The sequence below is a fragment of the Cariama cristata genome, unplaced genomic scaffold (genome assembly GCF_000690535.1).
Source record: "Cariama cristata isolate BGI_N322 unplaced genomic scaffold, ASM69053v1 scaffold1537, whole genome shotgun sequence".
Lineage (NCBI taxonomy): Eukaryota > Metazoa > Chordata > Aves > Cariamiformes > Cariamidae > Cariama > Cariama cristata.
In genome coordinates, this window is record NW_009624700.1 from 15,773 (window position 1) to 38,987 (window position 23,215).

The window sequence follows — 23,215 nt, forward strand, 5'->3', positions numbered from 1 at the left end:
AGCACAACTTAAACATATAAAGTGCATTTTTCAGAAATAAAGGATCTTTCCTATTTTCTCCACTTGATGTGTTTACAGTTAGGGTTAAGTTCTGAGTAGCCTTAGGCAAGGTGGAGCAAAGCTGTTGCTACGAACAGTGAAGGGATATGATTCAGGTTCCTGTGATGGAAATGTTTGGCTAGTCTTTTTCAGTAACAGTAATTCCAAGATGTTCCTTGTGACAGAAGTATTAATTCTGTACCTAGTATGTAGAAGAGAGGGATTTTGCTCTTTACCCAAGCTTTTGATGAAATTGGGTTTTTGAGATTTTTGGGTTTTTTTAATTTGAGATACCTGGATTGAACTCAGGGTGGGGAGTAAGTGTGAGGAATTACCCTAAATTAGCAGTTCTCGTATGTTACTGAAATGAGAATCTGCAATTTTATTTTAAAAACTGGTTACAGTTGGGGAAAATATGTTCTTAAAAACATCATGTTCACACCTTAACTTCTGCTTATTTGAAGAAATCCTGGGTACAGTAAAGAACTCCTGTTGCTCGGTTTTTCTGATTTTACTGTTGGACGATATATTGAAGCCACTGTAACAAATGAAGAAGAATTACTAATAGCACCTGTGGAACCATTTTCTCCAAGAAAGCCTAAAATTATTCCAGAACCTCAGCCAAGGAAGACAACAGTGGTTGCCCCTAAATACAGAAGGTACTGTGAACTAGAGTGAAGAATAACACTTACCTAATACTGCTCTATTTGGTATTGCTATATCTGTTCTGTAAAACTGACAAATAAAATATGAAACTGGGAGAGTCTGTACATGTTTATATATGTATGTTGTAAACAAGATAATTGTGGACATTACTGATAGAAGAGGTTGTTTTAATAATGAACTGGTTGATTTCTTTGTAGATTTGTCAAACAGGAGCTCTTTCCGGTATATAATGTGGTGATAAACAAGATAAACACTTGCATAATAATCTACAAGTAACAATTGTGTTATTAAGAAAAAAGATGGAAAATCAGAAATAGTTTTCTGAGAGAGTTAGCTTCTTAACTCCTCAAGCAACTTTGACATCTATAGCTGATAAACATTTCCCATCTTTCATTCAGAACTTCCTTTTGCAAATAAGCTTCCATTATACTTAGAGTATTTGCTTAGTTATAAAAATATCCCTAAACTGAAAAAGCAGACACATGATGTTTTCAAATAATCTGTAACTGGAACAGTTATCTTTCTTCCCAGTATAGCAAACTTCTCAGTTGTTACTTTGAAGGAATCATTGAGTCTGTCGTGTGTGTGTGTGTTTTGGTTTTATAGCCTTGATGATGTGGCATGTTAATTAGTTGTTTTTCACATATAATTTGAGAAAGCCAAATGATATGTCATACATTTTTTTTTAGAAATCACAGAAAGCCATTGCCAAGCTTTCTCCCGCATTATACCATACCAGATGAGTTAAGAAAATGTGTGGAGCGGAAGTTAGACATACTGACCTTTCAGCCTCTCCTAGCAGAGGTATGCAAGTTTAGGTTTATATAAGAAAATATATTTTGTGTAAGTGTTTGTTTGAGCTGGCCTTAATTTAATCTATTTCTTCATGTGTCTCTGCCCAGTATACTTAGATTTTGTGCTTTCTGGGACTGCTGAGCATAGAAATCAGTTTGTAGACTGCCCCTGAATTCAGATGTTGAAACTGCCATTGTAGTAGGGAGAGACTTGGTTAAGTCTTTAGCTGACTGGCTATTGTATTTGAGCTCCAAGGACTACACTGATTCTGCTTTGACTACTAGGGGAGTTTAAAATATTAGCTAGTGTATAGATACGTGTATTTAGGTGCCTTAATTGGCAACCCAGTCACTGTGCAGTCTGTCTTAAGTGGTGTTTTGTATGATGTTAAGAATAGTGGGTTCCATATCTTAGTGTAGAAGGTACAACAATAATGTATACTGTTTTGTTTTTCAGCATCTTAATCTAGATAACTATAAAGCACGCTTTTCTACTCTTTTGTGGCTTGAAGAGATCCATGCAGAAATGGAGATAAAAGACTTTAACATGAGTGGGGTTACTTTGAAAAGGAATGGGAACTTGTTGGTGTTGGAAGTGCCAGGAGTTGAAGAGGGCAGACCTCACCTGGTGACAGGTAGTCATTAATGTGAGATAAAGCCAAATAGCATATTGATCAATATTTTCAGTGCAATACAAACATAATTGCTTAGTCATTTGTTTAAAGAAGTCTTTCACATATTTGAACACGAAGTTATCAATCTAGGCTACTAGACCAGTGAACTGCACTGTTAGTGTCTCAGTGTGAGTCTTCCAGTGGCTGCTGTCTGAAGCAGCATTGCATGAGTCTGTTCTTACGCATGTTCCAATACTTTTAGGATTTTTCATGTATAAAAATTGGTGGGGCTTTCAGCAAAAATAAACTGTGCAATATAGTAATAGCTTAAAAGACAATAGGTGTATCAAAAGCAAAAGCTGGAAAAGTAGTTAAATTCAGAATCTGAAATACTGTAATACACAAGATCCTGTTTTCGGGAGGTGTTGTGTGATGATGTTAATATTAGGTGCCTTTTAAAATGTAATATACAACTGCATATGGCATTTCAGAACAGGTATTCATGGATGCAGCAACTTTGCTGAAGTTAGTTAACATCTAGCATCCTGCAAATTCCTAGTTTAACCATGCAAAAGAGGAAGAAGTTAAGTACTGTGGTGAGAATTTGACTATTCCTTCTAACAGTATGTTGCCTTTTAACTTTGTTTACAATTAGGTGATAAGGTGATACTGAAAAGTCAGGTCTACTCTGAGCATGTAATAGAGTACGTTGCCTATATTACTGAGGTAAGCAATGTTAATGTTCCTTTCAACGCTCCTGTTGAAAATACTGTGGCCCACAGGTTTCAAAGGGGAAGCTAGCAATTCATGGAGTTCAACTAGTTTAACCTGACTTTTGGGAAGTTAGATTTGTTTTATGTACATTCTGAGTGATGATTTTGTATTTTTATTGTATTTTTTGAAGACTGGCATCCCTGCTCTTTCTAGATTATAATCCTGCTCTGAAGGCAGTCATAACATAATCTAGATATGCAATATGTTGATAGCAGGTAAATCTAGTTGCTCTTTTTGGAGGTGATGGGGGGTTTTGAATGCTTTCAGAGATGCTTCTTTGTGTTTAAAGTACTAAACCTTCATAAGTTAGCTGACTTTTTTTATCTTTGCAACAGATATGTAATGAAGATGTTACTCTTAAACTTAATGCAGACTTTGAACAGGCTTACAGCTTGGAACCCATGGATGTGGAATTCGTTCATTGCAGGTATTTTTAGAGGTTTTCAAAAAGCTGCATTTAATAATTCCTCTAGTAAAGTGACTTTTAAAATATACATGATTGTCAATTAGTTGTTTTGGTGGATACAGATAGGAGAAGGACATAATTAAGATCTTGCCAATTCTTTCACCTCCTTCCCTCAACACTCCTTTGCCAGTACATTCATTGGTAAAAGACTGCAACTGTAGTCATGATGTACAAAGAATTCTTGTCTTAAGCCTCTCTAAATGGTTAATGGTTGCACCAATGCCAGGCAGTGAAATGGGGGAGAGGGGTGTGGTAGGAGGATGAGATGGGGTGTTGGTTTGGGTTTTTTTTCTTGTTTGGTTTTTTTTTGAAGAAAAAAATATACCAATATGGCTGCACAACTATGAAAAAAAAAAATTGCTGATGTTAACCAGCTATCCTTTTATACTTTTGTTTTATTCATGGGATGTTATTATCTGTACAGAGTTGCTTAATCTGCTTTGTAAAATCAGCTCTGCAGAGAACTTCCTTGAAAGACTAAGTCTGGAACACCAGGCCATCTTTGGCTCACTGAAGAGCTAGAGAATATATGTAGCAATATTATTCATAGCAAAGCTGTTGATTGACACTTCTGCAGCATATTTCTCAATAGATGAATCTTAAAAAAAAAAAAAAGTGTTTTTATATAAAATTCCTGCTTTTATATGCACTGGTGCATAGTAAAAAATACTGGATACCTTGTAGGTGTATGCTGTTGTAGTTTATGGAAATGTAAGCTTTTACTTTAATCTACAAATTTGTATTCTGGTAACAGAATCACTAGCAGGCGATGCCAGTTGGCAGTTGAGCAAGCTGTCTACCTGGGTGAAAAAGGTACGCTTCAGTTGACTTAAGCTGTCTAGAGGAGTTTGTGGGGAGTCTTGTGTTGTATATTGCTTTCACATCACGGCCTACTGAGAAGAATGCATTTGTTTTTAGAGGAGTTTTCTGTATTTTTATTTTTTTTTTCAAAAACAACTCTCTGAACCTAGAGTAGGTGTCATCAGAATGGTTTCATCTGTTGGCTGTTACAGGGGAGAGGAGTGGAAACAACTTTCATGAACTGTTTGAGCCAATAAGAACTGTAGAAATCATACTGTTATAGTAACAGCAAGTGAAATGGCAGTGTTTTGTCATTTCTTTTATTTTTGCCAGAATTTATTAAAAAGCACTAATTTCCTGCTTTGTGGTTGAGTAGAACGATCCACATGAACTTCACACTGGCCTTTACCACTTTTATGTTCGTTCTGATAAACCAGTTTTGGCAACTCAGGTGAATCTGATGTATCAGCAGTGAAACATGCAAAGTGTTTGTGTGGCTTTCAAATTTCTCTGCTTTCTCTTTCTCCTCTAAATTCGAAGTGTTGTTTCCGGAAAGGCTCATCTTACAGTCGCCACAAGCTATCAAGACCCAGAATACTACTGAGTATTGTGTTGTTGATGGCCATCGTTCCCAGCAGGAAAGTAAGGTATCTATTGTGTAAATGTTCCTTAAAATGCTGAATACCATTCAGATTGGTAACAGATACCTTCTGTACAGCTATTGTTAGAAAGCAATTGTATAATGGAGTATCAAAGAACCAAAGTTGTATTCTGCTGCTTTCTGATGACAGAAGTTTTTGTTTGCTGCCTGAGGACAGGGGATTTTTATGGTAACTGATACTATTAAGCTAACACTCCCATGCCAAGTGGAAAGTGCTTATAAAAAAACCTGTATGATTATAATTGGAATTGTCAGATTTCCCTTAGACTAGTTTTCATAGCTACTGTTGAGTAGATACTTAAGTCCTGTCACTGTGGCAGGAAATAATTTTTTGATAGAAGGTAGTCATCCTATTCTGAGTAGATTTACCCAGGCTTCTTAACTGCTAGTTAAATTATATTTTTAAAAGATAGAAGTAGAAGTAGAAATCTTTCTTAGAACTTCAGAAGGTTACCTAGTCCTCCTTCCTATTTGAAGCAGGACTGTTGCCAACACTAAATCAAGTCTGCTTGGGGGCAGATGGGAGGTGTTTCTTTATTTTTGTCTAGAAGTTCCACAGGCTCTGCATAACCTATGCCTTACCACCTTTCCACTCAAGATTTTTTCTGAATTCCCAGTATTCATCTTCCATCTGCAACTTGTGGATGTGTGGTCCCTTGTTACATCACATGTGACTACAAAGAAGAGTTTGTCTCTCATTTTTTTGTAACTCTGATTTAAGCCATCATGAGCTATTAGACTGCCTCTTCACCTCCTCATGGCTAAACTAAAAATCCAAGCTCTCTCCGCCTCTCCAGTTAATAACAAGAACATATTGGCTTGTATACAGTTCTAGCATCCACAGTTCTAGCATCCTGAAAAGGACTTGAAGATTACTACTCAGCCAGTGTGTTCTCAGCCTGTCTTGGTTCACAGTTACTCAATCCCAGGTGTGGAGCTTTCCACTTCTCCTTAATGAACTTCATGAGTTTTCTGTTGGCTCTGTTGCCAAGTTTCTCATGGTCCCTCTGAACTGAAGATGCACCATCAGGCATTTGAGGTATGACTCCTGATTTTGTGTCGTCTGCAGATTTGTCGAGGGTGTTATTTAGTCTCATCCTAGTCATTGATGAAGCTACTGAATGATATTTGTCCCAACAATAACCCTGCAGTTCTTTGCTTTTGACCGGCTTCCAGTATCATACTATTGATTAAAACTCTTCAAGCCCAGTAGTTCAGCCAATTTTCAACTCATTTAACTGTCTGTTGATCTAGCTAATATGCCCCCAGGCTACAAATAAGAATGATGTGGTAAGTAAACTATGTCAAAAGCCTTGCTGAAGTCAAGGAGTATTACAATGACTGATTTTCTTTTGTCCACATAATAGTCCTTTCATCATAGAGGAAAATCAGGTTGGTTCTGAAAGGTCTGCCCCTTGGTTAGGTCATGTTGACTATTTCTGGTCACTCTTTTCTCCAGTCATGTGAAGGATGTGGAATCCAGAAGGATGTGCTCCATGATATTCTCAGGCACTGAGAATCTTAAATTGGAGCAATATTAGCTTTTTCCTGCTGTCAGAGACATTCCCTGGCTTTTCCTGATTTTTATTTTTTTTTATTGTAGATAATAGGCAGCAGTGTCCACAATTGTATCAGCATGGAGAATCACATATACCCTATCCAGTGTCTCTAAGCAGTTTGTAGGATAGTCCTCCCGTTCTATTACTTGTCCCTTTCTTTCCTATACTGTTAGTTTGCACAGGAGTCTGGAGGCCTGCATGTGAGCAGAAAGGGCATTGAGTTCTTTCCCATATCATCCATCAATAAATTGTCTTCTCTTATCCGTCTGTGAGCCTCCGTAATCCTTGAACTGCCTCTCTTCCACCACAACATTTGCTAAATTCCTTCCTATTACTCTGTTCTTGCCACATTTTTAGCTTTAGCTGTACTTTGATCTCTTTGACCTTCCTGATTTTGTCCAACTGTCCAAGCAGTGCTTTTATGTTTTGCCTGTCCTTGTTTCTGCCTGTAATAAGCTTTTTATAAATTCATCAAGAAGCTACAAGCTTAGCTAAGCAAGCCTTCTACTGAAATTCCTGATGATCTTGTGCAACAGGATGGTTTGTTTATGATCTCTCAATGAGCAACTTTTAGCTCTCCTGGGAACCCTTTTCCCCACCTGGTAGCTTCCGAGAGGATTTTGCCTGGTGATTTCTTACAGAAACTGAGGTTTGCTTTAGAAGGGCTAGAGCTCTGATGCTGCTGCTTTACCTTCTTGGTCTTCCTCCAATCTTGCAATCTCTGCAACAAAGGCCAGTATATGGACACGTGCTCTTTCCTGTATATGATCAGCAAGTCTGGTAGAGTGTTATTTCTGATCAGTATGTCAGCCATTTATGTTAGGAAGCTGTCACCAACTCTGTCTAGAAATTCTAGACATTTCCTGGATGAATTACAACAGGCATGTGAATGATTGAAATCTCCAGGCAGCTGCACAACCTGTGATCAGGACACTGATGCTGGTTGTTTGTCAGAAGTCTCATCCATGTTGTCTTCCTTCTGTCGGGGATTTGTTACAGACCACCAGACAATATTGGTGCTGTTGCATCCTCCTGTGGTAACAACTCAGACACATCTCTAGTTTTGCAATTAATAATGTGCAGTCAAGAAGCTCCTGCACGTAAACACAGCGTTGTGCTCATAAGAGCAGCAGCACAGCTAGTTACTGTTCTGCAAGATGCCTGCTTCTACTGGGGGGGGCTTTCTGTTTGACTGGAAGGATGGTGGAGAACATCACCTGAACCCCTCATGCTTACCCCAGAGCTATATGATCCTCCCCTCGATCTGTTCAAGGTGTTACTAGTACCCGCATGGGTAAGCAGCAAAGGGAGTAGTTAGAAGGACTGGATGAGCCTTGCAGTGTTTCCATGACATCATGGCTCTGGGGAAGCAGCAAATATGTCTGGATCATACCTCTGTCCTGTACAAGGAGTAATCAACCTCTAACGCTCATCACTTCACTGGATTAGGATCAGAATTATTAACATGATTGAGGCATCTGGTCCAGAACCTTGCAAACACCACATTCCCTAGAAGCAGTTTTCTCCTACGCTGCAATCTGAAAGAGGTGTCATCTTGCTTAGTGGTATGTAATGTGAATGTTAGTTTTGTGGAAGAAAACAAGTTATTCAACCATGGCTTCAAAATCCTCATCTGAGCCTGCAAAGTATTTGAAATAAATGTTTCATGTTAAAATAAGCCACAACTTCTAGAAATCTTAAATTTAAGGTGGGAATTCCTAGCACCTTCTTCTACTACTCTATCTTTCTGTCTTCACAGTAGGTGTTCTATTTAATGGGAAAAATTAAAACCTAGCAACTTCAAAATGTTTAGTGAAGATAGTTGCCTGTCATCTTAAGGTTATAAGAAAATTTATTTTCATTTGCTGTTTTCAGGTCAAAAAACTGCAGAACAAACAGGCAAAATGCATGGCATCAAGGGAGACGAACATAACAGATGTGAGGAGAGTAGCTGCACAAACAAGCCAACTTGGTATACTTTTAATACTTTATATTCAAGTATAGACAGTTCAGGATTGCAATCACTTCAGTAACCCAGGGCTGAGTAAGATATCTTTTAGATGTCCTTATGCTCTGTCTTTTAAAGACAGGTTCTAGAACAGTACTAGCAGGAAGTTTCATTGGAGCCTTTCTGTAGATTACTTAAACATCTCCAGTTCATAGAATCACAGAATGGTTTGGGTTGTAAGGGACCTTAAAGATCATCTAGTTCCAGCTCCCCTGCCATGGAGACACCTTCCACTAGAGCACAAAGCCTCATCCATCCTGGCCTTGAACACTTCCAGGGAGGGGGTAGCAAACATCTAGTGATACATCTTTTTTACTCGCTAAATTATCATTTCCCAGCCAAACCAGGACAACTGGAAAATTTTTGGTCATGTTTGAAGTTTCTAATTTGTTACTGGGATGCTATGTCTCATCCTTGAGATAGCTACTTTGCCAAAGATGATAAAACTTTAGAAAAGTTTTCAGAGACCCCAGATCACTCCTATGCTTTTCTGGAAAGTGTGACTTTAAATATCAGCATACTTAATTGCCAAAGAGTAATTTTATCACTTTGTAGCAATAGGAAATATGGAATGGATTACCTAGAATGCACTTCTGTCCAAGGGTTAATAAGATTCTGCTGTGGAAAACTAAAGCTAGACTAATTCAGACAGGATTAACAAAAAAAATTCAGTAGTTGTGACTTAGTATTGGTCGTCTAGTACTGGTACTATCCCTGAAGTACTGATTACCGAAAGTTACTGAAATTTTGCTATTCTAGGACAAAAAAAGTGAGCTTGATGCTAAAATTAGTGAACAGTTTTACAGACTGTTGCATTATGTAATCATAGTCCTTTTCTGGCCTTGAATTTTATTAAAGATCCAATAAACTTGTGAAGTATTAATGGTTTATATTCTACATGCTATTCTATGAAATTAGAATTTTTGAGAAATTCATTAGTTGCTACAACAAAAGGAAAATGAAAATTTTTGGAAGCATAATGTGAATGGGAATTGCTTTAATCTACATATGTTAAAAATTTTCATGTGGAGTTTTAATATATGCTTATCTTGATTATAGTTGGTGAAACTGTGACGCTTAAACAGAGCACTGGTGAATTTTTCAATCCGATGCTGAATGAGCAGCAGAAACTGGCAGTGAAAAGGATACTGAGCGGCGAATGTCGTCCAATGCCTTATGTTCTCTTTGGACCGCCGGGAACAGGAAAAACATTAACAGTAATTGAAGCTATTTTACAGGTAACGGTGGATGACAAATCAGTCATCTCTAATCCTTTCAGTGTTGGAACACTTACAGTAATTCTGTAAGTACTGTCACTTTTTTTTTCCAAAGGAGTTTTCAAAATACTTTCTTAAGACCATTTTTATAGCTCTGTGAAAGATGAAAGATCTTGATACAGGTTTAACAGAATTCCTGAATGGCTTATTTTGAAGTCTTCTTGTCTTTGTCTTTAAAGCTTTAGTGAACAGTATCTAACTTGTGATTCCAGTAGTGCATAATATATTCATGAGGCACAGGTATACATTAATATGATAACCATGAATTAATTCTGCTGTCGATACACTCGATTTGAGAGTCCTTAGTCATGACTGTAAAGACTAGTGTTCTTGAGCTGCAAAAGGATGGATCAATATAAGGTGTATGCAAAACTCTTCTGGATTCTGTATTCAGTGAAATAAAGTGGGCATGTTTGAGCTATTGCTACTTCTCTAAATAACCTTTTTTTTTAATGTCCATCTTCTTTAATGTAGATACATTATACTCTACCAGATAGTCGAATTTTGGTTTGTGCGCCATCAAATGCTGCAACAGATCTGATTTGCTTGCGGCTGCATCAAAGCAATCTGTTAAAACCGGGAGCTATGGTCCGAGTTAATGCTAGCTTCAGGTCAGAAGAGGTAAATATTATAGATATCTGTCAGTTAATATTTCCATTTTAATATTTTGATCTTAAAATACTGATTTAGTAATTTAACTGTCCGTGGTTATTAGACTGGCTAGGCTTGCTTAGGATCCAAAGTATGAACATGTTAATTGAGCTTATCCAGAAGATTAACTGGAAAATGTTGATCATAGTCCTTAATTTGATTGTATGAGCATAGAATCTTGACCTCTTTCGTGGAGTGATTAACTCCACAAGCAGCACATACATATTGGTGGGATTTTTAATGTGGTAAGAGGCTTTGACTTACAAAGCAATCCTAAAATCTGTTACTGAAGTCAAGGCTTTCTCTCCAAATTAAGACTACTTAGGCAGAAAAGTAAGTGAGTAGGATTGTCATCTTTATACAGAACACACACATTGTGTGTGCATTTTATATATGTGTGTGTATTTATATACATATATGTATATGAAACATCCATATGTTCAATTTTGATCCTTACAATAAAGAAAACACAGATGACTTGCATATGTACTACTTTGTTTAGGCAAATTAACGAAGAATTCCTTTTGGTGTATGAACGGGTCTAAATCTTAAGCATTTTGCTCAGCTTCTAAAATAGTTTTCAGTGGGCTTTTTTTATTCAAATTAAAACATTTAGTTTTAGAGTGGCATTTGGTCTTACAAAATACCTTTCTGTTTCTGCAGCAAATTGATGACATGGTGAAACCTTACTGCAAAGATGGTGATGATATTCGGAAGGCATCGTGGTTCAGGATAATAATTACCACATGCAGCAGTGCAGGAATGTTTTATCAAACAGAAATACGGTAGAGGACTATAGTTAGTAATATCACTGAAATAGCTAGATACTACAAAACACAGAGCTTTTAGGTACCGTCTGAACTATAACTTGTGCTATTTTAATACAGTTTATTGCATGTGCCTCTATTTTAAAATTGTCTTCCTAGCAAACCATTTGGTTTTAGTAATATTTTAGCAGAGATTTTCTCCATGGTAAATTTAAGAATTATCTTGAATATTGTTAAAAACTTTTGACACAATAATTTCTCCTCCACTACCAGTGGGAGCCTTGGAAATTATATTGCTAAAAATATATATAACTAAAAATTATATTATATTTTGTTTTTATCAAGTCACCTTTATTAACTATAAACAACCACCACGTCAAGTGCAGTTAGCTAAAGATTCCTCTGACTTTGATTTTAACTTTGTAAAAGGACACTCTGAAGCCTAACTGGCTTGAGTTCTTTGGTAGAAACAAAGCCTGGGGATTGTCTTTGCTGCACCAAGTGCATTATTGTAATTAAATAGCTGAAGGAAGTTGAGAACAAGGAAAACTTTTCTAAGTGTCTTAACCTTGGTATAAACAATGCTTTAATTAAGATAACCAATGGTTGTGTATATCAGAGTATGTAAGCAAAATCAAAGATGACAAAATAAAGTTACTGGGTTGTTTTTTCTATATGCCGTGTTGAAAATACCCATCTTTGCTCTGTGTGTGTGGAGTCGCCTGGCATGCTTGACCAGAAAGTTAACAAAATTGCTGAGGTCAACCACAGGGTGGCAGACTGAACTAATCTGAAAACAGCCCTGTTTTGGGTTCATGTTATTTAATTCTAGGCTTGGACACTTCACTCATGTGATTCTGGATGAGGCAGGGCAAGCAAATGAACCGGAGAGCCTGATTCCTATTGGGTTGATTTCAGAAGCTAATGGACAGGTAGGTCTCTTAGTGCCATTTACTGAAAGGAAAAATTTTTCCTTGTGTTGTTCTTATTTTTGTGAATGATGTAGAATGCAAGCAGCCATTTCCTGGTAACAACTATGGAATTCTGAGTACTTGTAATAAATCTCATTCATGCATAATATCCATTTTCCACGCTTAAATGACTTCTGTCCTACCAATGTAGACTTGTTTTAGATGTAAAAGGATTCAGTGTGTGGAAGATGTCAAAATAAAAATATGCTTTCTTTGTTTAAGACAACAGCATACTTCTGTCCTGGGCCTAACCCTTCTTCGCAAACAGATTAGCTGTTTGGAGGAAAGCAGGATACTTCATATAAATTGACCTTTGAATTCTAAATGTGTATGTTGTTATTGAAACTACACTTTTTATTAACTGTTTTAATACAAGATGGAATATTTTTTTTTAATTGCATATACAGATAGTTCTTGTTGGAGATCCAAAGCAGTTAGGGCCAGTAATAAAATCTAAAATTGCGCTGACTTTTGGATTAAATATGTCCTTGCTGGAAAGACTGACATCAAGAGAGATATATCAGAGAGATAAGGATGCTTTTAGTGCCTATGGAGCATATAATCCTTTGCTGGTGAGTAAAACTACAATTTTAATTCTTTTTTTTTCATCTAAATCAAAAAAGGAGAAATTGTGGTTCCTGCTATTTCCTTACCACATTTTTGTCCCCTGATGCTTAGTGATAAGTCTAGCTTAAGCATTAGTTCTCTAGGAAAGCTTAATTATTTTGAATGTATACTCTGAATAGCAAAGATGCTGAGCCCTCCAGCATGTTAAGACCCTTCTTTGAAGGGGTTCTCTATTCTAAAGCAGAATAAGTCAATTATGGTGCACAAAGCAGAATTCTAAATGGCTTAAAATTCTAAATGGCTTCCTTCCATCTCCATTGTCCGTGTTTCCCATAACTTCATATCTTAATTTTCCACAAGTGAGCAAGTACAACTTCTACTTTTAACATAAAAAAACACGAAACAATGCCTCCTCTTTAAACATAAAGATTAATTTTGCAAACATCATGTTTCAGGAAGGGGGGAAAAAAAGGAACTGTTCCTGTTTCTTTATCACCTCTTCCTCCGAAGGGTAGCTTCCCAAAACTCTTCTGTGGTGAAGTACCTGATGTCTTGGTGGCAGAGGTAGCATAGTACATAAATGAGCACAGTTGTTTCAGCTGCTTTAAATTATTGTCTGAATCTGAAAGATAGGGCTAAAGTTAAACTTACTAAGATGCCTTCCCATTCTCATGGTAATATAGTTTGAAGAATTAAACTGAGAGCAAAAGATGAATAGATGTAAGCAGAGGAGGGAGGAAATCTGATGGCAAACTTTAAGCAAGGGTGTTTGCCCCTAGGTCTTGGGTTGGGTTCAGGCTGTTGGCAAACCTGTCACACTTCCTCCTAAGATCTGTTACTGCAAACTTTTGTTGTTGTGTTCCTTATACAATGCTTAAGGAGAACTGGCATAGTGAGAGAGCAGGAAGTGTGATGGCTTTAAGGATACCATTGGACTGTTAGTCTTTTTACAGGATAAACTTTTTTGAGCTGGTTTTTACTTACTGGAATGCTTCCTTAAGACCATTCTTTCATTTAAAGACAAATACATTTCTGGTTTCCAAGGCCAGCTTCTGTCAGCTGTTCTGATGCTCCCTTTCTGCCTGTTAAGATTTCCTAAGAAAAACAGGTTACATCTATGGAAACCCCATGAAAAGAATCTGACTCTGTTAAAAAAAAAGAGAATGTGCCTATAGATCAAATGTTTTAAGAAACTGGAGAATGACCAGTTCATCTATCATATACATTTAGTTCAGTTGTTCGTTCATTCTTTTTTTCCTTTGGAGGGGAAAGAGATGGTCCTTCAAAAAACTGCTTTTATTTAGTATTTACTTATAGAACATCGCACCTTCAGATTTTGCCTTTAATACAGTTCTTCAGCACCTTTAGAAAAGCTAAATGCTAGAGGATGGTAAGGTAGTATCTGCTTGGGAGCTGTGTACTGTGCAGTCTGATGAATAATTATCTGATTCAGTTATGGATTTTGGGTTTTGTCTTTGCAGATCACAAAACTCGTAAAGAACTACAGATCCCATTCTGCATTGCTTGCCTTGCCATCTAAATTGTTTTATCATAAGGAGCTAGAAGTTTGTGCAGATAATTCAGTAGTAACTTCTTTGTTGCATTGGGGGAAATTGCCGAGGAAGGGATTTCCATTAATTTTTCATGGAATAAGGGTATGTAAAATGTTTATGTAGTGGAAGTATGAATAAGGAGGCCTGATAGAAATTTGCTGATGTTGCAGATGACTTTTCTTTAGAATGAATTCTAGAAAGGATATGAAAAAGGAATAAACTTTCTTTTGCAAGTAATGTGACTTCCTGACCATCTGGTTTTAGAAACAACTACTGAAGTCAGATGTTTCCTGAGAAGTTTAGCAGCTGCCAATTGAATTGTATTGTGGAGACATTTTTATACAAATTTAAATTCATAGCAGATTGACCAAGACAGAGCTACAGTCAGCTGCCTTTAGATTGCTTTTGCTACGTTAGAATGAATACGAGCCTCTAAAACTAGAGGATTATTAAGGCTTAAGTAGGCAGGGTAGAAAATAGTACTTTGGAAAAATAGTTTTTCTTTAGTCTTCCAAGAAGTTCGTAAATAGTGATAATATCCACTGCTTGGAGAGGCTTGGTTTTGAACTCTTCTACCTTGCCCAAAAGCCAGATACCAGCTTGCTAACACATGTTATTCTGAGTTGAGTTTTAACTCCTTTGCACACCTAAAGTAGTGTTGTCATATAAATTCTCCAGCTTGAAAAAAAACAATATAAAATGTTAGGTGGTACTTGTTCATTGAAAAGGGTGTATAGCAAAGAAGCGAACTTGTATACAACATTACATCACTTTTTTTTTTTTTTTTTTTTTTTTTTCCCTTTAGGATGTATAAGAATGATCTATTGATAAATACATAGTCACTTCTGTAGCTGGTCATCATCTCATTTCCTTTCCCCTAATACAGGGCAGTGAAACACGTGAAGGTCACAGTCCTTCATGGTTTAATCCAACTGAAGCAGTTCAAGTGATGCAGTACTGTTCCCACCTTGCTAAAAATGAAAACTCTGCGGTGTCAGTGACTGATATTGGAGTGATTACACCATATCGTAAACAGGTATAACTGATGTATAAAAACTTCAAAGTTGCTGTATTTCAACTTGTGGTTTTACACTGCAACTGTGGTTTGTTAAAGCAGGAAGGCTTATGTTAAAACTTCACTGTTGTGTGTCTCATTACCCAGTGTATTATCAATCATTAATGAAGTTTCCATTGAAATCTAAACCTAGAGAAAGACAGCAGTAGCAGCATTCTACTTCTTTTAGTTTGAAAAATCAGGAAATTATTAAAGAGAGATCTGCTTGCAGTTTTGGAGACAGAAGCAGGTTTTTCAGTTGTTGGGAGTAAAGACTGCAAGCCAAGAATTTATTATTCAACAGCTGAAAGAGCAGTCTGATTCTGTCACTTACTGTCTGCACTGAGGAGTGGAACAAAAGGGAAATGTAGTAAAGTAGGTGGCATGTCACCTGTTATGACTTTGAGGAAACTAGAGGAACTGGGACTTCTTAGCTGACCTGTAGTCAAACCTGAAGTTTGTGCTGCTATTTAAACCTGTAGAGAAGGTTGAATGTCAACCATTTATATTTAAGTCTGTTTGTGATGTCTGCTTTCATTTAAAAAAGATTAAATATCCTGTCATTTCCAGAGGATACTCTGGGCAGTGTGCATATTGGGGTTTTTTGGCGTTCAGATCTCGTTATTCATGGCCTTGCATGCATGGGTTGGGGGAAACACTGTGAAGTGTGTGGAAAACACCAGCCCCTTTTGAAGAAATCTCACTTGCAAATCAGAGCTCTGCCTGTATGGATCCTACTGGTCAGGTGTATGCACCTGGCCATGTTCACAGTGACTATTTATTTTTCAAGTATTTGTATATAGTATTGATGTGACTGAACCTCTTATACTCCCTAAAACGTTTCACATCATTTAATATGATTATATCTTTCATCTGCCTATGATGCAAGACATATAATAGTAATGTCCACTTCCTGCAATACAAGGTGACTTTCTTGAACACTGATTAGAAAGTAGTCATTGACTGTAATTCTCAGCTTAGCCAGGCGTGATTTCTTGGTAAATTTCTTGGATCACGTAAGGTATAGTCTCCAGGCAGCTTTTAGCGGATGGTAATACACTGATTCTGCACACACAAGCATTCCAGTGCATGAGACTCTGTGTTCTCTTTTTTTGGGAGGGTACCTGAGGTCACATCTCACCCTTGTCTTTCACTCTGCATGATGCAGCTGGCAAGCAAAGGTGGAATCTCTGCAGTCTTCTTGAGGGGCTGGGGGAAGCTGCTTGCCTGACCACATCTGTGGTCAGCATGGTTTTGGATGTAATGCACATTGGAAGAAGAAGTTTTATGGATCTAAGTTGTTCGTCTCATTAAAATCTGGATTATTAAAAATCTGTTGTTTTCTGTTTAAATGATGGTAGTGAGTACTTCGCCTTCTAGGTTGTGTAGTAAGTGTGATACTTCTCAGGAAAAGTTACTGTTTTAAAACCTTACCAGTGGTTGATGCCTAAGCTTGGTGTAGGCATTCCCTGTGACATCTCTTGTGCTAAATCAAATACGTATATATGTAGTATGTTTTCAGTTTTGAAGTAATCCACTTTCAAATGTAAAAATAAATTTCTTCAAACACTTTTTTTTTTTTGGTAGGTGGAAAAAATTAGATATCTTCTCAGAAGTATTGATTTGGCGGATGTTAAAGTTGGCACAGTAGAAGAGTTTCAAGGGCAGGAGTACATGGTTATTATCTTATCAACAGTACGTATATTTGTTGTGGTCCTGTGGAGAGTTTTTGTATGTGTCTAATTTTCTATGTTTCCTTTTTGATATACAGCTTTTGAAAATAAAAAATAAGAATTTAAAAGCTATATTTTTGTCAGTCTGTGACAGTATTTGAAAACAGCTTATTTTTAAGTTCATGGAAACAGTACAGCATCTGTGATTTTGAGGTAAACCTTAAACCTTTGTAGATACTTGTGCTGAATTTATTTCAGAGTTTCATGTGGATAACGTACCTTTCACCTAAGTGTGCATAGGAAGAATGGAAACTGGATGCATAATAAATATTAGAGAGATGCCTGTGTAAATCACAGTATTAAAAAGTAATTGCTGTTTGACTTACAAAAGCTGATGTAGGTTCTTAAGATTCTTTTTTACCTTTGCTTTGAGAATAATCACTTAATTGTATTCAGCTGACAGCTTCCCAGTCACCAATGCTGACTGTGCCTAGAAGCTGAATTCCCTTTATCGCAATTTATTTGTTTTGCATTGGTAGGAGAGCACTTGATAGTTTTTCATAATCATCTTGATGGTGCACTTTTAAGTGCTGTGCTGGTTGTATTGTAGGGATGTTGGTAAAGGCCTTTTCTAGGTGGTAGCTTTTTGAATCTGAAGCTATCAAATGCCTTGAAGAAACGGTTCAGGAAAAAAAATAAAATCTGTGCATTGTTTCTACTTCAGCAGTACACAAGTCACAGGCCATCATTTTAACAGTACATCACCTCTTTAATTTGGAGTTGGTTTTGGTTGACTACATCTAGGTAAATGCCATCCAGAGGGACCTTGACAGGCTTCAGAGGTGGGCCTGTGTGAACCTCATGAAGTTCAAGGCCAAGTGCAAGGTCCTGCATGTGAGTCGAGGCAATCCCAAGCACAAATACAGGCTAGGCAGAGAATGGATCGAGAGCAGCCCTGAGGAGAAGGACTTGGGGGTGTTGGTTGACGAGAATCTCAACACAACCCATCAATGTGTGCTGGCACCCCAGAAAGCCAACCCTACCCTGGGCTGCATCCAAAGCAGCGTGACCAGCAGGTCGAGGGAGGGGATTCTGCCCCTCTACTCTGCTCTGGTAAGACCTCCCTGCAGCACTGCCTTCAGCTCTGGGGTCCTCAGCACAAGGAACATGGCCCTGTTGGAGCAAGTTCAGAGGAGGCCACAAAGATGATCAGAGGGCTGGAGCACCTCTCCCATGAAGACAGGCTGAGACAGTTGGGGTTGTTCAGCCTGGAGAAGAGAAAGCTGGGGAGGGACTTTTTACAAGGACATGGAGTGATGGGACAAGGGGCAATGGCTTTAAACTGGAAGAGGGTACATTTAAATTAGATATTAGGAAGAAATTCTTCGTGGTGAGGCAGTGGCACAGGTTGCCCAGAGAAGTTGTGGCTGCCCCCTCCCTGGAAGCGTTGAAGGCCAGGCTGGATGGGGCTTTGAGCAGCCTGGTCTGGTGGAAGGTGTCCCTGCCCATGGCAGAGATTTGGAACAAGATGATGTTTAAGGTCTCTTCCAACCAAACCATTCTATGAAATATGAAGGTGTAGGGGCATAAACTGCATCGCTAGAGATTTTTCGATAACCATGAAAATGCAGAAGTATTTAGTTTCACTCTTTGCAATAAATGGATCTTTCAGAGAAGTGCTGACAAAAGGGAGCATTCAGGAAATGTGGGAAGATGCATATGTTTGGGAAGATGATGTTTGTGGATTTGTGTTGAGCCTATCCCTTGCACTTGACAAAGGGGGAAAGAGGATTGTGTCAGAGAGTACTGAGAGGGAGTTGCTGTTATTCGGAAGCTGGCAGCCCTTGTCTCTCACCTTGATGACCAATATGCTTCAGCAGATGTCTGTTTTTTCTGAAAGATCTCAGTGCATGTTATTTGCAGATGACAAACAAAGATGTAGTTATAGTTTTCAGGCAGTTGACAAGAGTGTGGAAATCCTGTCCGTAGCAGCTGAGACATCAGGCTTCAGAAGACTTTGAGGTTGGGCTGAGGTTAGATGCAGGTGTAGGCCACCTCCCTCTCTGTAAGTGCTAGATATTACTCCAGTGCATGTATATATCCCTGGTATTTGAATTCACATGAAAGCCCCCTAAAGGGAGAAACTACAGCAGCTTCTTTGTCCTACTTTTCTGTCCTTTGTCTTCTTGGGCATGTAAGATTGTCGGCTGGGGCTCTTGATAGGAGACTTCTTTGTGATTCTGAGGAGAAATCAGTGCGGAGTTGAGAAGTGTAAGCAGCAGCTGGTAAGTCAGCTGATAGCTACTGAGGCTTTTTGCAGATGGCTTCTTGCTACCAGAATATGTGATACCGATCCTTTATGTTCTGAGACAACAGCCATCAGATGCATGCTGTTGTAGGCACACTGAAGTCGTGGACAGAAGTAAAAATCTGTCCTGGATCAATGGAAAAGACAGGTGGGAAACTTTAGAGAAAGGCTGACTTAATGCTTTGAACATCAGCAACTGATACCAGTTCAGTGTACATGATTGTGTTTGAGGGTTTAGGCTTTCTTTTGGTGGGCATTATAGGCCCTGCATAGCTGTATTTCTACACTGTGGAATTCAGTTCAGAATACAAAAAAAAGTCTGCATGTGCTTGCTTTTTTCCAAATGGTAATGTGGTTTTGGTGCAGTAAGTCTCTAACCAAAGTAAAAGATTTAAGTGTTCGGAATGTGAAGTTCCTGAGGTGTTTGTGACCCAGGATCCCTCAGGGCTGTTCAAGAATGTACGGTACAGGCAGCGCCTGTGTAAGTCTGAGTAATGGCAGATAAGGCAAACAGTTCAAAGGAGGAAGTGTAGACCAGGAATGCGCAGCTGAAGATATGTCCAGTAACGGACTATTTTTAACAGGAATACATATGATTTCCAGGAGAGAGGAGGATAAAATAGTTGCGTGAACAACCAAAGCACTGGAAAGCAGGGTGGATGTGGGGGTGGAGGAACAGCTGGGTTTTGGGGGGGATTCTTTTGTGGCTTGGGGGAAGTGTTTGTGGGATTTTCCTGCTTGTGTGTTGTGGTTTTTTGTTTTTTTCCTGAGAGCAGTGGTACTATGCTTACTTTCTCTGTTCTATGTCATACTGTATCTTTACAATCTAGCATTGTATCTCTCTTAAAGTAGTTCTAGGCATGTACTATGATCCTATTTATAAGAACTCATTATTTAGGTCGTGAAAATTTTCTTTTATCAAAGATAGGTTCAAATATAGATGAAAAAGATGGAGGTGAAAATTTAATGATCAATATTTATAGCACACTAGTTGCTTTGACTGTGTTTTCTAAGCTAAGTCAAAGCACACTGAGACTACTGAAGCAGGCTTGCAGAAGGACACACTGTGAATTGTCATTCAACTGTAGGAATTAGAATACCAGCAACTCTAGCATGTCTTCTACTGAAAAGATAAAATCACTGATTTTTTTTAGGAAGCAGTTTTGTTATCTTGTGTTTCAAATTACAGTGGATAGTCCTGATGCTGAAATAAAACTAGTACACCGTTCTCTTGAAACTGTTGAAGTTGCATTAGCAGCCTGTTGGAGGTTAGACCTTCTGTGGGAAATAGTTCGCTAGCTGAAATTTGGATTATGAAGCTAATTTGTGCATTGCTGACACTGAGCTGTGGATTGCTGCAGTAAGAAAATATTATGTTAGAGTTACACTATGGCTAGGTAAGTTGCTTTCTCGTTATTCTGTTTCTAAAATTATCCATAATTAATTTTAGGTGCGGTCTCATGAAGGCTTATTTGGTGATGACAAATACTGTTTGGGCTTTCTTTCTAACCCAAAGAGGTTTAATGTAGCAATTACTAGAGCAAAAGCTTTGCTGATTGTCGTGGGAAATCCTCATGTTCTTGTGAAAGTAAGTTTTATTTTTATATATTTGAATTGCATGTGGTATTTGCCACAGTAAATGAATTATTTGGGGGGGTTAATCTGGTGTGAGGGAACACCAGATTATATTGAGAATTGCTGTGCTGTCCTCAGTCTGCATTTGGGAATATCTGAACTCCATAGGTTCCTGTAAGCATGGACAGTTCAGGCACCCACACAGTAGACTTCCAAGCACAAAGGAAATTGTAATGCTGATGTGTGCATATGGGCTCCTGCCTCCTTTTTCTCACTAGAAGAGGTCGGAACCTCAATGCTGAAGGTCTCCAGCAGGCTGCAAGTCCAGTGAGCATGTTCTGAATAACCTTATGCAATCAGATTCTTAACAAAATCCAGTTGTTTCACTTTTGAAACAGAGGGTGGTAGAAGTGAATGTTCCCAATTAATGTAACCACTTGCCGGGGAGGCGGTCTCCTTTTGAACCCATGCATGGTCCTTTCATAGCAATAAGGTGAGCTTGTCTCCATATCTGCTAAGATGTTATGTCTGACTTTCCAGATAAGAAGGAAAGCAGTATTCCAGAAATGATCTGAATAGAAGGTTTAGTCTCCCCACACCTACATGCAACAAGTGTAACTTCGAGCAGCTACAGGTATCTTCCTCCCATGTTACACCATGCCTGCACCATTTGTGGAGTTCTGTTTCTGGAAGAGGTCCTATTAAATCTCCTGCATTCATGTGCCATGCTAATTTGTTTGAAAATTCACTTCACAGAGCAGCACGATTTAAAGTAAATTTTAATCTTCTCTTGTAGGATCCCTGCTTTTGTGCACTGTTAGAATACAGTTTAATGAATAGAGTTTATGTAGGTTGTGACCTGCCTTCGGAGCTGGAATGCCTGCAGAAGTGAGTGTCTTGTCTTCGCTTTAACCTTGCTAGATATGGATCAGTTTACAGTATTTTTAAAGCTAGTATCATTTGAGAGATTGATTAAATACAAAAACCTGTGATATCACAGTAGGATTTTATTTTGCATTCTTAAGTACTGTAAACATAATAACACGTGATGTAACCATATTTTCTCCCACCCCAAAAGAAGAGTCTGAGCATTAAATATTAAATAAGAGCTGTTGTTGACTTTGGTATTTTACATATCCCCAAATGATGCATTATGTATTTGATGGCCATAAGGATTTGAGTGTGGAGGAGTGCAGGGGAAATGTTTAAGGTGATTTTACTGTAATTAAAGAAATTTGGTTGAAGATTGATTTAAACATGTCCTTTCCAGTAAAACGTAATAGGTTGTTAAATGGGTATTACCTACTAGATGAAACTCCTTTTTTTTTTTTTCCTTAAAATTATTGTTCATGGAAAGGTAAGCAAAATTTTTGTCTTATTCCCTTTAATTGACAGGTGTGACTAGCTTTCCAGTGTTCAAGATGCATTCAGTCCTCATCAGTTTTGAAGCTAAGAAGACTTAACAGAAGTTTGGTCCTGAGCAAATCCAGCACCTTTTGTCCTCTAGGAAAGGCACATGTTCTGAAATGGTTGCAAGTTTCTCCAAACAAGATTTCTAATACTTTTTAAGAAGTGAGAAAGTTGAAATTTAGCAGTATAAAATAGTAGTGACAACTTATTTGCTTCTTTGTTTAAAATGTGTATGACTTTATGCCTCTGCATAGAAGAGTATGCCTGAATCTGTAACAGTATGCCTGAATCCTTTAAGCTTCAGAAAAAAAATATTAGTGAACTCTTACGTTGGCTTTTCCTTATTCTATATTTTTTTTCAGCTTCTCAATTTTCTCAGACTTTTGTAGTGCCTCCTAAAACTGGACCATCCCAAGAAGATATATGTGTCTTGCAATTTTGTTATGGGAGTGTTACAGTAATACATCCATGATGTGAACTGGAGTAATACATTAATATTTCCACTTGACTGACATTTGGTATTTTAAGCCAAGCATGCTTAAAAACCCTACTTCCAGTTTTTAAGGCCTTTGTATATACAGCTGGAATCACACTGGATTGTATTGGTTTGCCACTGCAGTCCAGCTGTCTGCTTGGACAATGCTTCAAATGGTGGGTAAAAGGAGGGGGTGGGAGAAGAAAAAAGAAAAACACAAGTTTAGTGTTTCTACAAATACACTGTAGAATAACGTATCTTGTTTTATTTTGTCAAAATAAAACATAACTGATGGGTAAAAATCCTGCTGTCAGCTTCATTGAGCACTGTGCTGTTGCCTTAAACAGTGTTTTCCTTTTTCTTGTCCTTTTTTTTGGTGTTCAAGTCTCCTGACACAACCCTTTAGGAATAGTTGGACAACTAACCACTGTGTTTAGGAACTGTCACTACAAGAAGATGGCTTTCTGTAACAGACAGAAGTATTTTGGATAGGACTACAGCCTACAGAGAAACAAATGGGGGGGGGGGGGGGGGGGGGGGGCGAAGAAGTCA

General features: G+C 38.0%; 1 protein-coding gene across 1 annotated transcript in view; it reads left to right on the plus strand.

Moving 5' to 3' along the window:
- The window catches only part of MOV10L1 (Mov10 RISC complex RNA helicase like 1), a gene marked incomplete at both ends in the record, with an annotated part of 36,410 nt that extends 14,744 nt beyond the window's left edge, over positions 1-21,666 (plus strand). Inside the window, 18 exons of the mRNA XM_009703257.1 lie at positions 504-698; positions 1,395-1,509; positions 1,957-2,134; positions 2,769-2,839; positions 3,223-3,314; positions 4,108-4,166; positions 4,695-4,801; positions 8,250-8,280; positions 9,442-9,620; positions 10,134-10,280; positions 10,974-11,095; positions 11,910-12,009; positions 12,456-12,620; positions 14,097-14,270; positions 15,055-15,204; positions 16,810-16,917; positions 20,654-20,791; positions 21,575-21,666. Coding sequence (XP_009701559.1) covers positions 504-698; positions 1,395-1,509; positions 1,957-2,134; positions 2,769-2,839; positions 3,223-3,314; positions 4,108-4,166; positions 4,695-4,801; positions 8,250-8,280; positions 9,442-9,620; positions 10,134-10,280; positions 10,974-11,095; positions 11,910-12,009; positions 12,456-12,620; positions 14,097-14,270; positions 15,055-15,204; positions 16,810-16,917; positions 20,654-20,791; positions 21,575-21,666 — 2,223 coding nt within the window. The remainder of the gene's footprint in view (positions 1-503; positions 699-1,394; positions 1,510-1,956; positions 2,135-2,768; positions 2,840-3,222; positions 3,315-4,107; positions 4,167-4,694; positions 4,802-8,249; positions 8,281-9,441; positions 9,621-10,133; positions 10,281-10,973; positions 11,096-11,909; positions 12,010-12,455; positions 12,621-14,096; positions 14,271-15,054; positions 15,205-16,809; positions 16,918-20,653; positions 20,792-21,574) is intronic.
- Positions 21,667-23,215: the final 1,549 nt, after the last annotated feature.